This window comes from Rutidosis leptorrhynchoides, chromosome 3, assembly GCF_046630445.1.
Source record: "Rutidosis leptorrhynchoides isolate AG116_Rl617_1_P2 chromosome 3, CSIRO_AGI_Rlap_v1, whole genome shotgun sequence".
Lineage (NCBI taxonomy): Eukaryota > Viridiplantae > Streptophyta > Magnoliopsida > Asterales > Asteraceae > Rutidosis > Rutidosis leptorrhynchoides.
The window spans coordinates 562,983,877-563,000,361 of record NC_092335.1 but is presented as its reverse complement, the minus strand read 5'-3'; the positions used below and the strand labels follow the sequence as shown (position 1 = coordinate 563,000,361).

The window sequence follows — 16,485 nt, the reverse complement described above, 5'->3', positions numbered from 1 at the left end:
TTTGGTCATATACGCAAACTCACAAACACAAACAAACAGGAATTACTCTTTTTCCGTGTTTTATATTACATCTTGTCTTCCAGGTTCAATCCTTAACATCTCGTCTTCGAGGTTCAGATTCTTCCAGATCTCTTCACTTCTAAGTTCTTCAATCGCACTTGAACACCGTCGATGGTGGTTATAGGGATTGCGAATGAACACCATCGATGGTGGTTATAAGGATTGCGAATGAACACTATTGATGAACTCCATCAAAAGCGTGATATGAAATTGTAGATCTGAAACCTTAGATGAACACCATCGTCGGCTGTGTTTACTTCAGTGGTGGTGATGGATGTGCTTATTCTGGTGGTGGTGACGATTATCTTTAATTCACTGGTAGTGGTGGCTGTGCAAATAATTTAGTACATGACTATAAACCTAATGTTGAGTAAATTTTAATATATTAATCACAATAGGACATAAGAAGAATTCATTTGTACTGGTAATTTGATATCTAACTGTAATTGTATATGTGGATTCTATTTTATAAAAGATTGGTCCAAATGAGTATTTGTGTTCACCTGCAGCGTTTGTTAATTAGTACGTAGTACTAGATAAAAGGGGTAGTCCCCTATTTAATCAACCCTCAGTTATCTCATAGTTATCATTGTTTATGATGGAGAAAGAACTTTAAAGTGTTCAATATAGATTCTACAGATGACAGTTTTGATTTATATTTGAATTTGAATTTGAATTTATTTTTTATTTTTTTTTGGATTTTGTGACGATTTGAATTGGGTTTTAGTTTGATGAAATTGTTTGAAGGTCAATAAATTAGAGTTGAAATTGTTTGGATTTTATGATGAGTTGGAGATGAAGATGAAATTGTTAGGATTTTATGATGAGTTGGGGATGAAGATGAACTTGTTATGTTTTTAATTTAGAATTTGGGGTTTTTAAAATTAGGGTTTTAATTTTTTTTTTTTATGATGAAGATGAAGGAGTGAGTGGAGGAGATAAGATTTAACAGAAAATTCAAACAAACGTCAAGTCTAGGGATCAATGACGATCTTTTTCAACATTTTAACCTGATACCTTCTCAACAAGTTGAGTACATACAATAGAACATTTTTTTTAAACAACCATACAATAGAACAATTAAATTAGTTGAATGCATATAATAGGATATTAGATTTGAAAGTTGAATGAATCCAATAGGAATTTGGTGAAATTTTAATGTATTTTCAAATAATTTTCCCTATTTTTTTTTAAAAATTTTTTAACCAATTTTGGCATTTTATTTTATCGGTGAAGTTGATGGTAGATTTGTGTTTTTAAACAGAAACACATAAAGGATCCGAACAAATTCTAGTAAAATTGATCAAAAGACCAAATCTTTTTTGAACGATCCCTTTTCTTTATGAAAAATAAGTAGTAAACTAGTGAAAAGACCCGTGGAACCACGAGTTTGTTTAAACGAAACAGTTTAATGACATGTTTTAGGTCTTAAGTGAACGTAAATACTAAAGTTATTTAGTTTAATGACCCGTGAAACCACAGCGTCCGACTAAGAAACTCGTTAGCTGAACATTTCATCAAACACCTAAAATGCATATTAAACAATCCACATCCAATCATAAGAGATAATATTGGTTGTTATTTTATTTTAAAAGTGTAAATTAAAATATAAATTTAGAATTGGTTTCTTTCTGCCTAGCTTTTATACCTTTTCGTACTCAATTCAAAATAATTAATTAAAATAATTCAAAATTATTTAATTTTAATAATTAAAATAATTATTAATAAGATTTAATAATAATAATTAATAAGATTTAATTTTAATTTAAAATTATTTAGATTGATGACATCACCCACCATGCTTAGATTTTTTTCTTTTTGGTTTTTTCTTAACAAAAGAATTAGTCTAATAATGACATTATCATTATAACATTTTAATATTAACTATAGATACTTACATACACGAGTCAGACTTGACTAGTTTAGGCTAATTAAGAAACCTCATCTTCAGTAAAATTAAATAATTTGCAATAAGATCATCAGATCCCAGGATGACAAAAGATTTACTACTTACAATTAGTTTAAAAACTTACATTTAAGATTTACTACTATTCATATAAAACGTACATTTAGGAAACATATCAAATACTACTTGTCACACATGATACTTTACTACCTAGTCAATTATCTTTTGGAATGGTGAAGCAAAAGCTATAATAGTTAATTAACAAGGCGATGAAGCATAAAGAGATTGCCAAAGCAGGATAGGGCGTTAGCACCACGTATATCCCTGTTGCAAATGCAATTGACATTGCTATTATGGCAGAGAGTGTAAAGATTCTGATATGGATAGCTACTTTAAATACGCCCCTGAAAATTTTGGGAGTTACTATTTTTGTATTGCTTCTTCGAAGAACTATCAAATTGAAGTATCCAAATATAGCAGCACAAGCGCACGAAAATGCTACCGTATTAGTTGTCATAAAGGCTTTGAAAGCGGCTTTTTTAAGTAGAATGGGCATTCCAGCATGATCGGATCCCTCATCACTGTCAAAACCACCGGGTACTGTAAATGCGGCCGCAAAAGATGCAGTTGCTATAAGAGTGACCACGACAAGAAGTTCATTCACATGTTTATACGTATTATTCAGTTCTTCATCACTCGCTGTATCCTGTTTTACAGGTGCCGCAGTTCTACCTATGGGTATACCCATTTCTACAGCCTGCATTGTAATGGCACATGAATAGTTATAAATAATGTTTATTCACTCGTGTTCTGGTATATAAATTAGATTTGATTTACGATTATGTACGTAATAGTAATACTAATACTAATACTAGTTAATAGGGTGAGGTTATTGTACAAACTTGTTTAAAATACAAAAGGTAGGAAGAAATATGAGCCATTGGATCTAGTATATTTCATATTTTAAAAAATGTTTTTTTGATGTTGTTTATTTCAAACGAAAATATAAACTAAGGGCATAATAGTCTTTCTTTCAATTCAATTGTAAATTTTAATTTATATTTGAATAAATAATTTAGACTTGCAATTTAATCGCATGTTTGAACAAATCTTATATGTGTGTGCAGTTGAACAAATGCATATTTATTAACGTATACTGATGTTTTTTTTACTAAACAAAATGATACACAATCCTCAATTCTTCATGCACAACCAATCTTTAGAAAACATGATGCACAAGGATGTTTTATGTGTACTTAAGGTTGCACAAGCTACCGCGCTATTAAAATTGATACACATTTCGTGTCATGAAAATTTGATACAATGGCAAATTGATGCACATGAGTTGGTCATCTTGTATTTTCTGCAGATGAAATCTGAATGCAATTATACCACCATTTTCTCACTTTAATCAATTACGGAGTACATATTCATCGTTGAAAGTTTTCAAAAGGTAGAACTTGGAATAGCAAACTACCATACCTATTTTCAAGGGGGAGGTTACTCACATGCACGTTTGATTTAGTTACTAATATATAAAAATGAATTTTCAATTAATATTATTATTTAGTTATTGACTATAGTGCCCTTATACCTAAAAACTGTTAGAAGGACATGTGTCAAGTTTTGTATGGTATCCTACCTTAATGTATTATAAGAGTGAATGTATTTGAACCAATATATATATATATATATATATATATATATATATATATATATATATATATATATATATATATATATATATATATACTAGATTCTTTACACATGCATTGCACGGCTATAGTTTTAGTGAAATGTTTTTTGTGACATTGCAATAGTAAAGGACTTAACACAACATAAAATTAAGATAAAAACTTATAAAGCTAAGATGGAACATAGTATAGTATATTAAGATGAACATAGTATATTAATATATAGGGAGTATTATTTATTGCATGCGAAAAGTAAATTGTTTAAATGATTTACAAATTGGAGCGTCTTTTTGAAACCACTTTTGTAATTTGTAATTTGTAATATTAACATTCTAATCATACGACATTCTCAAATCACTTCTCTATATTACTTGTGAAAAGGTACGTATAATTGACAATAAAGCTATTTCGAAAGCAATGTTACAGACTCACCTCTATAAAATATCTATATTATAATTAGTATATATCTATATAATCTATTTTTTAAATAAAAATGAAAAATATTTTAGAAAAAAATAAATGAGACTATAAGTGTCTTACTATATTTTATAATCTTTTTTCCAAAATAAGAAAATAAATATAAACAGAGGTAACAATGAAGAAATAGATATGTTTAATAACCCTATTTATAACGAGAAATTGGTTTGATGCGCGTTGATGCGTCATGTTTTGATTTGTTATGTTTCGGAGTGCGCCTTCATTGGTAATTAAGTTACACATGGGAAGTTTTGTCAAGAGATTTAGTTTGGCCAGGAAATATTTATAACATTTACATTTGGTACTTACTTTGGCCTAGAACAGTTAAAGGTGGCGGTGTGGTTTTGTTCGGTTAACGGTTGATAAACCGATAATTTATAATAAAAAAAATGTTGACAGTCGATAAACTGAACGTTTTAAAAAAAGATTAATGGTTATTTAGGTAAACGTTTAAAAAAGTACGGTTCGTTAATTGAACCGCTAAGTTAAATAGTTAACAATTGGTTAATATAAGGTTAAAAAAATTAATGCTTTTCGAAAAAAGGGTTAAAATTAATGAAATGAATCACTACTAGAAAAATGAGAACAGGGGATGCATACTTTTTGAGGCGCTCCAAAAGCGCCACTAAAGGCTCGCTAAACGACAAAATTTCAACGCTCGCTCAGTTTTGGTCAAACATTGTCTTTTGTGGCGCTTTTTGTGGCGCAATGAGCGCCACATTTGATTTAGTGATTTTATTTTAGATTTAAATAAACAAAGTGATCGAGAAAAACCCCGTCAACTCTTTTGCGGCGCATAAAATCGCCACTTAATGTATTTTCTTTTTCTTTTTTCCTTTTAATATTTTCCCTCCAAAAAAAAAAAAATCCCGCCAAACGAAAAAAATCCCGCCAACTTTATTGTGGCGCTTCTTTACCCTTTTGTGGCGCACCAGCGCCACTAAAGGCTAAAAAAAAAAACAAGATTTAACTAGCAATATTATTTATTAGTATTGTGGCACACATCATCACACCATATTTTGTCACTTTTATTTATATTTTTATTAATGATCCGTCGAAAATTAATTATTATTAATATTACTAGTCGATTTCTATATTTTTTTGTTTTTACTTTAACTTTTTCATATACTAAATATTAAATATTCATTTAATTGAAAATAGTAATTAACTACGGCTGTGCAAAGTAACGGTTGAATTGTGTAATGTGAAATGTAACTGTAAACGTGGCGATTAAATGATGGTGTATAATGACAACAAAAAATGATAGTATTAAAAAATAACTACGATAAGTAATAAAATAAATACAAAAATTAATATTATTACTCCATCCGTTCCATATTAATAGTCCACAGACAAAAAACACATAGTTTATGGAAATGTCATTAAAGTACTGTACTTTCTGTTTACTTTTCAGTTTTACCTTTACCTTTTTCTTTATCCTTTAATCAAATCCACATACATTAAGGGCATAATAGAACTTAAACTTTTTATTATTTTCTATTTATGGAAGTGGACTATTAATTTGGGATATCCAAAAATTGAATACTGAACTATTAATATGGTACGGATGAAGTAATAAATAACGAATGTATAATAATATGATATTAAAAAAATAATAAATCTTATAAATAATGACGATATAATAATTTAATACTTATTATTATATTATAGTATAATAAAAATAATACGGAGTACTATGTAATACTATAATATATATGTATATGTATATATAATAAAAATAATAAATAAATACATAATTATGAATAAGTGGTGCTGGTTGTGGTGCAAAACATGCCACATTTTTATTTTCATGAAAATTTATATTTCCCTCCACCTAATTAATTGTTACTGCCAATTAGATGACCCCACCCATGTGACTAAAGCCTAACCTATTTTTCATGATAACCACACAACTTTTCACAAATATAACTCAAAAACACCTACTTTCTCTCAAGTTTTTGCAGTTTGAGTAAAACTTCGCGATTTTCTCGACTCTCTACCTCGAATCTCTTCATTAATCTTAAATAAGGTATCATTTACCTTCCTTTTCTCATAAAGTTTATATTTTTATGAAATTACAAGATAAATCCGAAAATTCTTGAATTTAATCGGCTTTTTCGTTTGCTTTATGTTAATATTGATACAAGCAATTGTTATACATGTTAGAATATGTTTAAATTTTGTGTTTTTGTTGGGGTTTTTGCTAAATCTGAAAATTATTTAAATTAAGTAAGATTTTGTTGGGGTTTTTACTTAATTTCGTTTGCTTTAAGTTAAGTAAGATTTTTGGTTACATTTAGGTTAATAATGATATAACTTGTTATACATGTTAGGATATGTTTATTCTTAGAATTGAGATACATAGTTAACTGATGTAAAGACTTTTGAAACTAAAATGTACTAATTAATGGGAACACATATGCTGTTCTAAAAAAAAATGGGAACACATAGTTAACTAGTAATTGCTAGGGGTGTTCATAATATCCGTATCCGAATCCGCAATCCGAATTATCCGAAAATCCGATCCGAAATTATCCGAAAAATCGGATATCCGGATTTTCGAATATCCGAAAATCGGATATCCGATTTTTCGGATTCGGGTTTCGGATAGAACTTTTCAAAATTTTCGGATATTCGGATATCCGAATATCCGAAAATATATATTAATAATAAATAATATTTATAAAAGTAAAAGAAATGGGTATGTGAGCTGTGAGTGGTACAGTACAAGAACTCAAAAAGTAAAAAGAAAAGCAAAAAAGCCTAGATCTAAACATATCACTAATTCATTCTCTTTTAACCCTCACTGCCGTACAGTACAAGAAAGTTAGTACAGAACTAGAACTTTTCATGATAAATGTCATTGTTGTTATGTATCATCTTTTGAACAATTAGTGTTAATTCTTTAAACTTAATTTGTATGTTAGCGTTTGACATCTATTTAACGCTTTAAACTTTTTGTTGATGTTATATTATGTTGATATTGCGATTATTTAAAATGTTAAACAGGTTTTGATTTTGAGGGATGTAAGCCCGGAATTCTGGGCTGGCAGTCGCAAATACAGCAAATTGCTGCCAATTTTTTTTAACTCTTTAGCGGCGCTATGTGCGCCACAAACTAGCGCCACAAAAGGGTCAGCTTAATTATTATTTATATAAATATTTAAATAAAATAAAAATCAAAAGTGGCGCTTTTTTGCGCCACTAAAAGTTCGTCACATAATAATTTCTTTATAATTAATAATTATTTATATAAATTCAATTGTGGCGCTTGTTACGTCACAAATTTGCGCCGCTAAATGCTAATTTAATTTCTTTTATCTTTTAATAAAAAAGTTGTGGGTCCCACTAAAAGCGCCACTAAAAAGCGCCACAAAATATCTAAAGCGGCGAGGTTTAAGTAGCGTTCGCAAAAGCGCCACAAAAGCGCCACAATAGATCTACAGCAGCGCTTTCATACCCAAAAGTGGCGCTATTTGAGCGCCGCTAAAGGTGATATTTCCTGTAGTGAATAAGGAAGGTGAATAAAAAAGTTTAAAAAAGAGTTAGTTTAAAAAAAATATGAAAAAGAATTTAATAATTTTTTTTACCAAATTTCTTCCAAAGTTGGTACTTGGATACTTTTTAGCTCAAGCTCTTAACCAAAACGACAACAGAAAAGTCATAACTACAATCTACCCTTTTGCTAACATATATAAATAGATCACGCTTTTTTCTTTTGAAAAATAAAAACAACCAGTGATAGGGGGTGCGTTGCGCGTCTTCGTGTAAACATTTTTTGATAATGTCATCTAGTCTTCAAGAGTTGTTTGCGAAGTTTACATTGAGAAATTGTTATAGTGTGTGTTTGATCTGAAGAATAATTATGTTTGGAAACGCATAGTTACATCTTATAAATTTGTATATGCGTTAAAGTTAGTAGCCCAAATATATGTATTAGTATACGAAACATTATTGTCGAAGGTTTACGGAAAAATTGTAGGGAAAAAAAAGGATAATAATAACAAATTAAGAATTAAGCTTAACATTTTATTTTTGAGGAAAATTAGTTTTAAAAAAATAGTTTTTATCATATATACCCTTATTAAGCTTTAAAAACTTATATTTACCCACCTAAACAAGATATTATCATATAAGCCCACATTAAACTCATAAACCCATCTTAATTACCCATTAACAATAATACGTATATGAAAAACCTAAAAAGGCTATTAAGCCGTATTTTTTATTGGTCTTGCTTGCTAGACAACCCCTCATTCTTGTGTTCGACCTATAGCTAAATTAATGCCGCTTTCCGGCTACTGTACTAAATTGGTAGCCATGGAATTTGCTGCCTTGAGGTTTGCGTGAAGGGCCTCTCAATAAGGAATATCTGTTCCAATAACAATTGGTCATCATACGGTCCATTTATATCTATATTTCATCGTATATGTGTTCATAGTTGCATTGTATATGTTGAATTCTGTATAGGCTACATACATATGGTTAACCCATGTATATGTATGTAAGTTTGCATATGTAATTTTTCGTTACTGTATATTACGGAGTGATAAAATGTATGCCTTTCAAAAATAGATTTTTCTGCAAATTACCATAATACGATATGATACATGAGCTGTGTACAATAATGAACTTCCTGAAAAACTTTATTATGTCTTCCTCATAAATTATTACTTCCTAGATTGTTATTTTATTTTGATAAATGGGTATATATGATGTGTTTGAGTGTTTAAAATGGACATATATGATATTACTCTATTTATGTGGGTATATATGTTATTTTAAAGGTTAAAAATGGACATATATGATAATAACTTGTTTAGGTGGGTAAATTTGATGTTTTGAAGCTTAATAAGGGTATATATAAAAAATCGGGGCAACGTTTACGTGCAGTCCTTTAATAAAATTTGTAGGGGAGAATTTAAAAAAAAAAAAAAAAAACTTGTAACTTAGTACTACCCCTTGTGGGTACAACAGTTTCTGCGCGATGTACAACTTAGTAAAGCATTAAAACGGGAACTATTCACTTACTATTCCGCAAATATGGAAATTAGTATATAGGTATGTAAAGCGTTAAAACGAGAACTATTCACTTACTATTCCCCAACTATGGGAATTAGTATATAGGAATAACTAGTTTTCGAACCCTCGCTTCGCGCCGGGGTTTCGGTTTTCAATGTATTTTATTGCGTTTAGTTTGTAAAATTATTTCGTGGCTAGCGATAATGTCGTTGAAACGTTATTTTAAATTAACTATACATTGTGCATCTCCGCGTTTCACTGACTTTTAAAAATTTAACGCAAAATAAACGTGTATGAAAAGTACCCCAAATTTTTAGCGTTTTTAAAAAAGCGTCCGTTTTGCGTATAGTTAGTGACATTGTGTTCCTAAAATTATTTCGAGTTTAACGATGGTGCCGGAAAAATTGACCCGTTGAATATTTGTGTGGAGTTTATTTAAGATTATTTATGAAAATGGTTATTTGACACTTTACCCCCCTGTTTGAGGAGTCGATTTGAATTTTTGAAAAAAGTGTGGGGGGCTTTGTTTGTGAAATGAAATTTAGTATAAAAAAAAGTGAAAAATTCGAAAATACCCCTAGTTATTATTCATCACTTTTGTCTATTAGATATATGTATAATATGTATCTCATTTATGTAATTGATTTTTATCTAATTATATCCTAAAACATGATTTAATCTAATTAATTTTTAAAAAAATATAATCTCCAAATTTTATGTCATAAATTTTAAGAAGCTATAAGGTTGACACACAGAAAAAAAAGCGTACGTGTCGAAAAAATAAGAAAGGTAGTTGAGTTTTGTTACAAGAAAAAACAGGATAGACGACGAAAGTATTTGGGGCGACGCAATTTCGCCGCAAATAGCCCCACTACACGACAAAATTTTCACTTCTTTGACCAACGACTGGGACCACCAACTAATTGTGGCGATGCTTGATCATATTATGCTTTCGAGGCTCACCTAACTAATTGTGGTGTTCGGCTATTTAGGCTCATTCATTTTTATGGATTTGCCTTGGTTAATATATTTTTCAATTTTATGCATATAAGGTTAGGAGAACTTCTCTATATATCACCAATTGATTTTAAAGTACTGTAGAGAGCTCATCTGGTTATATGTATTTATTGATGGACCGGAAACGATACTACAAAAACTTAAAAAAGTACGTACTTATATATATATATATATATATATATATATATATATATATATATATATATATATATATATATATATATATATATATAATATAGTACGAGTAGTGTACCTTTAACAATCTGTTTCGTTTTATGCTTGAAGATGCAACGTCCAAAGGAGTGTTACCTTGATTGTTGAGGATATTCATGTTGACCCTTGAATCCATCAATGTTTCTATCATATCAAGCTCAGACGCCATATATAAATGAATAGGAGTATTCCCATCTTTATCTTTTTGATTGATAAGAAAACTTAAGGATTCCTTTTTGAAAATATATTCAACAACTTCTGTTTTCTTATTATCTATAGCAACATGAAGAATATTTCTACCTTTGCCATCAATCATCTCTGAACATCTACGACATTTTAATATAAGAAGATTCACTAGGGCCTGATGACCTTGACTTGAAGCAATATGAACCAGCGAAGATTCTATGCCATCTTCCATCACCTTTTTATATCCTACTGAGGTATCTATTTTTAGTAGCGCTTCAGTTGCTTGTGCATTATTATGAAGAACAGCGTATTGCAATGGGATCCGATGGTAATCGTCTGGTTTATATATGAGATGGCGGTTTTCTGATAGCATGTACTTAATTGACTCTGAAATACGTACGAATCATTAGTTAAGTAATTTACTATAATAGCTTACCAGTAACATTTCTATCCAAAATTATATATAGGTTATATATCGATTATTCAAAAACGTGGCATGCAATTTAATTTAATAAATTAATGGTGTGAACAGTAAATATATGATTTCAAATGATATATTATAAATATTTATGCAATAAACTAGTAATCATTTTCTTTATTTTTTTTTTTTTTTGGAATAACCAACTGACTGACAGAATTAATATATCGATAGTCCAACAACATTTGCTACAATATAAGTCTAAAAGTCTATCCTTTTCTAAAACCAATTGGTGATAGAGAGACTTTCCCTTAAACTTATATACATACATTTGTTTTGTCCCATGACCGATGTGGGATAACTTCCCAGCACGCCCCCTCACATCGAGGCGTGGAACGGTTGTAGAGATAGCGGCCTGACTCGATCTCTTTGTAGCGACGGCGGCACACACATGAGGGCCTGACTCAGACTCGCTTTGTAAAACCGCTTACCTAAGCTCTGATACCATGACAGAATTAATATATCGATAGTCCAACAACATTTGCTACAATATAAGTTTAAAAGTTCATCCTTTTCTAAAACCAATTGGTGATAGAGGGACTTCCCCTTAGACTTATATACCTACATTTGTTTTGTCCCATGACCGATGTGGAATAACTTTCCAACACCAATACACACATTCCTTTTGTCTACGACAAAACTCAAACTCACAACCTCAAATTTGATAAACGTTTCTTGATATCGGTATGCCAAAAACTATTTGAGTAATTATTACTAAACACGACCTTAAATTAATTTAGCGACTTTTAACAATATTATATATTATATATGGAGAAATTTTCATTTGAATCCTTAATTTTGCTTCACATGTGATTGTCCCGCGTTTTTAACCTAGCCATTAATTATATTGATATAAGGGCTGAGATTTATCTCCTGATTTTTAAAGAAAAAAATTAAGATAAGAATGAAAATGAATGTTTCTCATTATATATTTAATATTATAGTAACAAAATTTATGATGACAATTTATTTGATTAATTATTATTAATAATTAGATTAAGTTAAATTTAATTAGATTGAATTTATTTATAAACAATGGGACTGATCAGTAAATCAAATCTTAAAGGTTGTATATATAATTGTATACTATAACTTAACTATATATAAATAAACTACAAATGCCATCAGAATTGTACGTTGACAAATTAAATGTCAAAGTTAAATTATATGATCGATGCAAGGCATGGATTATTCGAGAGGTAGCATATAAAAAAAAAAAAAAATAAATAAATAAAAAATAAAAAAATTACCCGATGATCCAGAAATGGCTGCTGCATGTAATGCTGTTCTGCCATTTGGTCCCTCAAAAGTTCTATGCTCACAGTTGTCCAGTATGAGTTTGAGAATACGATGATAACTACCTCTTTCAGCAACAAGGTAAATTGGGCTCTCTTTTAAATTATTTATACGGTTTGCAAGTTGAGGAATTTGTTTGATCAACAAGAATATTACACCAACATGATGATTTTGAATTGCAACATGCAATGCAGTGTTGTTGTCCATGGTCCTTGTAACAAGCGATTCGATGTCATCCTTTTTTATTTTGAAATAGTGAATCATTATTTCAAGAATGTCCATGTGTCCCTCACTTGCAGCGACATAAGCAGCTGTCTCCCCTTCAGAATTACGAATGTATAGCAGTGATGGATGTTCTTTAATTATATTGTTCGCATATTTAACGTTTCCAAGCATGGAAACAAGGTGAAGAATCGTATTATTGCTCGGTGTCACTTCGAGTACACCGTTATTAAGTTTCTCCAAAGACTTTTGTGTTACACTTTTATGTGAGTAAGGGTATGATTCCTCATCCATAAGACTGCTATTGTAGACTTTTGTTTCTGTGAACAAACTAGCTATCATATGAGAATATAACTTTGGTGATGTAAGGCCTTGAAGAGAAGTTAATTAGTACAAATAATACAACGAGTAAATTTCACCCATTATATCTAACACTAGGAGAGGGTTATTTTCTGGAAAAATAACACTATATAAGAGAGCCTCTCCATCAAATAATGAATTAGACCTAGAAACATACAGAGAAACAATACATTTGACTCGTAACTAGAAAGTTAAACAAAAGCATACTAAATCAACGTTATCTAAAGATGAGCCAACAACAAGGTCAAACCGTCAAAGTCTAAAGCATGAAACAACAGAAACACAAGACAACTAGCAACTATATATAAGGCCAAAAAAAAAAAACACTACCCAAAACCACATATCAAGCAAGCCAACGACGAAATAAAATAACACCTCAACAACAAGAAAGCCTAGCGATATTCTTCCCTAATCCAGCCTCGCTCTCTCTCTCTCATCATATTTTATTTCACACCCACCTATACACTTATCTTACCATCTCAATCTCTTGAACACACACACAAATTTTACTGGGGACCAGGGACGAAGCATACTAGGGGCAGGGGAGGGCCCCGGCCACTCCAGCAAAATTTGGACTATGTAGCATTTTTCATATTTTTCTGAGTTTCATATATAAAAATTTGCAGTCTGGCCATCCCAATAAGATAACAACTCTTGTATTTTAAAGGGTCTGAAGAGTTGAGATTTTTAATTCACTTTCTTGTCTTCATTTCCAACCGACATTGATTTAAATTATAAATTATAGCCTTTTTCTTTTTCTTAGTCTATGGCTAGATAACAAAGTCAAACCAAAGGTATCTTTATTTTTTTATTTTCTTTATTATATACTCGTATATCATATCATAAATCGTTATACTTGTGTAATGTTTGTTCCAAAAGTTATGTCTTTATAACACTCGACTCTTTTATTAATTGATTTAGGTTTAATATAATATTTTTATAAATAAACTGAATATTAGTATCTTGTTAAAGTGAATGTTTAACAAACAACGTTTTTTGCTTTAAATTAAATGTATTGATTAATTTAATGATTAATTAAACTACTAGAATAATTATGTACTCTGTAATATTTTCTTTAGTAGCTGAAAAGTCATAACCGAAAAAAATAACTTCTTTTTCTAAGAGATAATTCGGTGACATAATAGATGATGCAATTCAGGAAAATAAACGTTTCAAGTTTTCGAGGATGAACAGGAAACTCAACACCATAATCAACCAAATGAGCATTATGGTGAAACTCAAAGGCCAAATGATGTTGACACTACATGTTTTGCTTGATTTAACTCGGCCACCCTCGTATTTTACTTCAAGCTCCGTCCCTGCTGGGGACAAAATAAAAATATTCAAAAAATTTAGGCTAAAAATTTCAAATTCACTCGCGGGCAGGCCCCCCCGGCCCCCTTGTGTTTCTGCCCCTGGATGTGTCGAGAGAAATTATTATGAAATGCTAAGACGAGTGTACGTGTAGTGTGTAGGATGAAAGGAAAAAAAAAAAAAAAGAGAAACAATATTATTAGAAGTCGATCGGGGATGAAAGATCATGTTATTCTCCTTATATTAGATTAGATTTAATGGAACTTTTAAAATAGATGTCGGTGAAAAGGACAACCATTAAAAATGGGGGATGATTCTCACACACTGTTTTTTGATCCTCACACACCCTTTTACCCTATTATTAGGGAGGAGTTCAAGTAAATTGGTGTGTGAGGATCAAAAAACAGTGTGTGAGAATCATCCCCCATTAAAAATATATTTAATGGAACCTTATAAAAAGACAAATCTATTCGGTGTTATTTAGTGTAGAAAAAGTAAAAACAAATGTCTCAAAAAAATAAGATATATTGTCAAATTTGACAATCAAGGTAACTCCCGATTCGCTAATGTCCGAGAAGGATTTTGATTTTAAAATTTTCAGAGAAAAGGTAATCATCGTCAAATTGATTAATGATCATTAGTCAAAAATACACAGTTGGTCCCTGAAGTTTCTTAAAAGATTTCATCACAAGTCCTTTTCATTATGATCATCCTTTTAATGAGCAAAATTATACAGATAAATACATCTCGTGTTTTAATTAAATCTGAACATTTCCTCAAAATTTCAGGAGCTAACTCTTAGTATTCATCGATTTATCAAAAAATTTAGATCCGAAAATATTAATACATAAATCGAACTGTTGGGAAAATTGGCTATGTTTTTGAAAAAATTAAGAATGGAGAAATGTTAGAATGATTTAAATGCTACATTATGCAGCTTTTGGTGTTCTAGTTTTCAGTTTTGAACGAGATCCACCTTGGACCGCCGCTAGCCGTCACCAACTCCGGTGAGTGCAAAAAGCTTCAAGAACAGCCCGCTTTTGGGTAATGTTACTACTAATTTCATTAATTTTGTAGGGAGTTCAAATTACTTTGATCTTGGATGTAATAGATAGAGGTGTAAGTATGTTGGGATGTAAAATGAAAAGTGAAGATGGTGGTGAAGATCTTGAAGATGATGAAGAGGTTATGGGTGCAATTTTTTAAGAAACTTGGACCAATCATGTTTTTAACTAACGATCATTAACGAATTTAACGATAATTACCTTTTCTCCGACAATTTTAAATTCAAAATCCTTTTTGGTAATTAGCGAATTGGAAGTTATCTTGACTGTCAAATTAGACAATATAAGTTACCTTTTCGGGTCATTTTCCCAAAAAGTAATCCTAATAATTTTCTTCATACATTTGACACTATCAAGGAGTTGTATACTGGTATATACGAATGCTTCTGTCGTTAATTGAATATGACTTTTTTGCATTACAAATTTTGTACTAACATGATATTGTCGACTCAGATGTGGTTGCATGCCCCAACTAAAGAGAAAAGCTTGCCACTTGAGGAGCAGAGATGACTTAGTTTTGGACCAACACAAATTTTCCAAAACATTTAAGAAGGTAGCTTTACCAGTTTTATGATATTATTTTCTTGATTATGTTCAATCTTTCCAGCATGGAAAAATGGTAATTGCTGGAAGTCGATTTTATAATAATATCTATTCTCACTTAAGTTGTCATAAAATTTACATAAGATGTATGAAAAATGTTTGTTTATATGTTCTAGGTGATTATTAGTTGTCTTTAAAATTGTTCGGTTTTAAACTGTCATAAAAAAGTATGTTAATCGCATCAATGGTTTCCCTCATTTAGAATTGTGTTTTCTTGGTATATGACCCAAGATATACTATCTTCTTATTTTCACTATTAGTTACAACGAGGAGAAAAGACCGCGCTTTGTTGCGGGGTGGTTTTAGTCGGTTAACGATCGGTTAATTGAACGTTTAAGAAAACAGTTAATGATAAGTTAATCAAACCTTTTAAAATAAAGGAATGAAAGATGAAAGGGAAAAAAGAAGTAAAAAAAGTTGTAAGAAAATTATTTAGATGCGGGGTGATTTTGTCGGTTGACGGTTGATTAATTTAACGTTTATAAAAAACGATTAACAGTCGGCTAATCAAATGTTTTGAAAATAAAGAATTAAAAATGAAGGGGAAAAAAGAGGTGGAAAAAAGTTATAAAA

General features: G+C 30.4%; 1 protein-coding gene across 1 annotated transcript; it reads right to left on the bottom strand.

The window, feature by feature from the left end:
* Positions 1-2,161: 2,161 nt before the first annotated feature.
* Positions 2,162-12,913, bottom strand: LOC139902064 (protein ACCELERATED CELL DEATH 6-like). Its single transcript, XM_071884722.1, has 3 exons — positions 12,304-12,913; positions 10,430-10,962; positions 2,162-2,723 (listed from the first exon to the last, which is right to left on the bottom strand). The coding sequence occupies exons 1-3, from the start codon at positions 12,911-12,913 to the stop codon at positions 2,181-2,183; spliced, it is 1,686 nt and encodes a 561-aa protein (XP_071740823.1). The 3' UTR covers positions 2,162-2,180.
* Between the last annotated feature and the right edge of the window lie 3,572 nt (positions 12,914-16,485).

Bases quoted from the DNA above. Each gene is read 5' to 3' on its own strand.
- LOC139902064 (XM_071884722.1), bottom strand. From the start codon at position 12,913: ATGATAGCTAGTTTGTTCACAGAAACAAAAGTCTACAATAGCAGTCTT. The intron at 10,963-12,303 runs GTAATTTTTTTA...TACGTATTTCAG, and splicing joins AGCCATTTCTGGATCATCGG to AGTCAATTAAGTACATGCTA. The intron at 2,724-10,429 runs GTACACTACTCG...ATTACAATGCAG, and splicing joins AACGAAACAGATTGTTAAAG to GCTGTAGAAATGGGTATACC.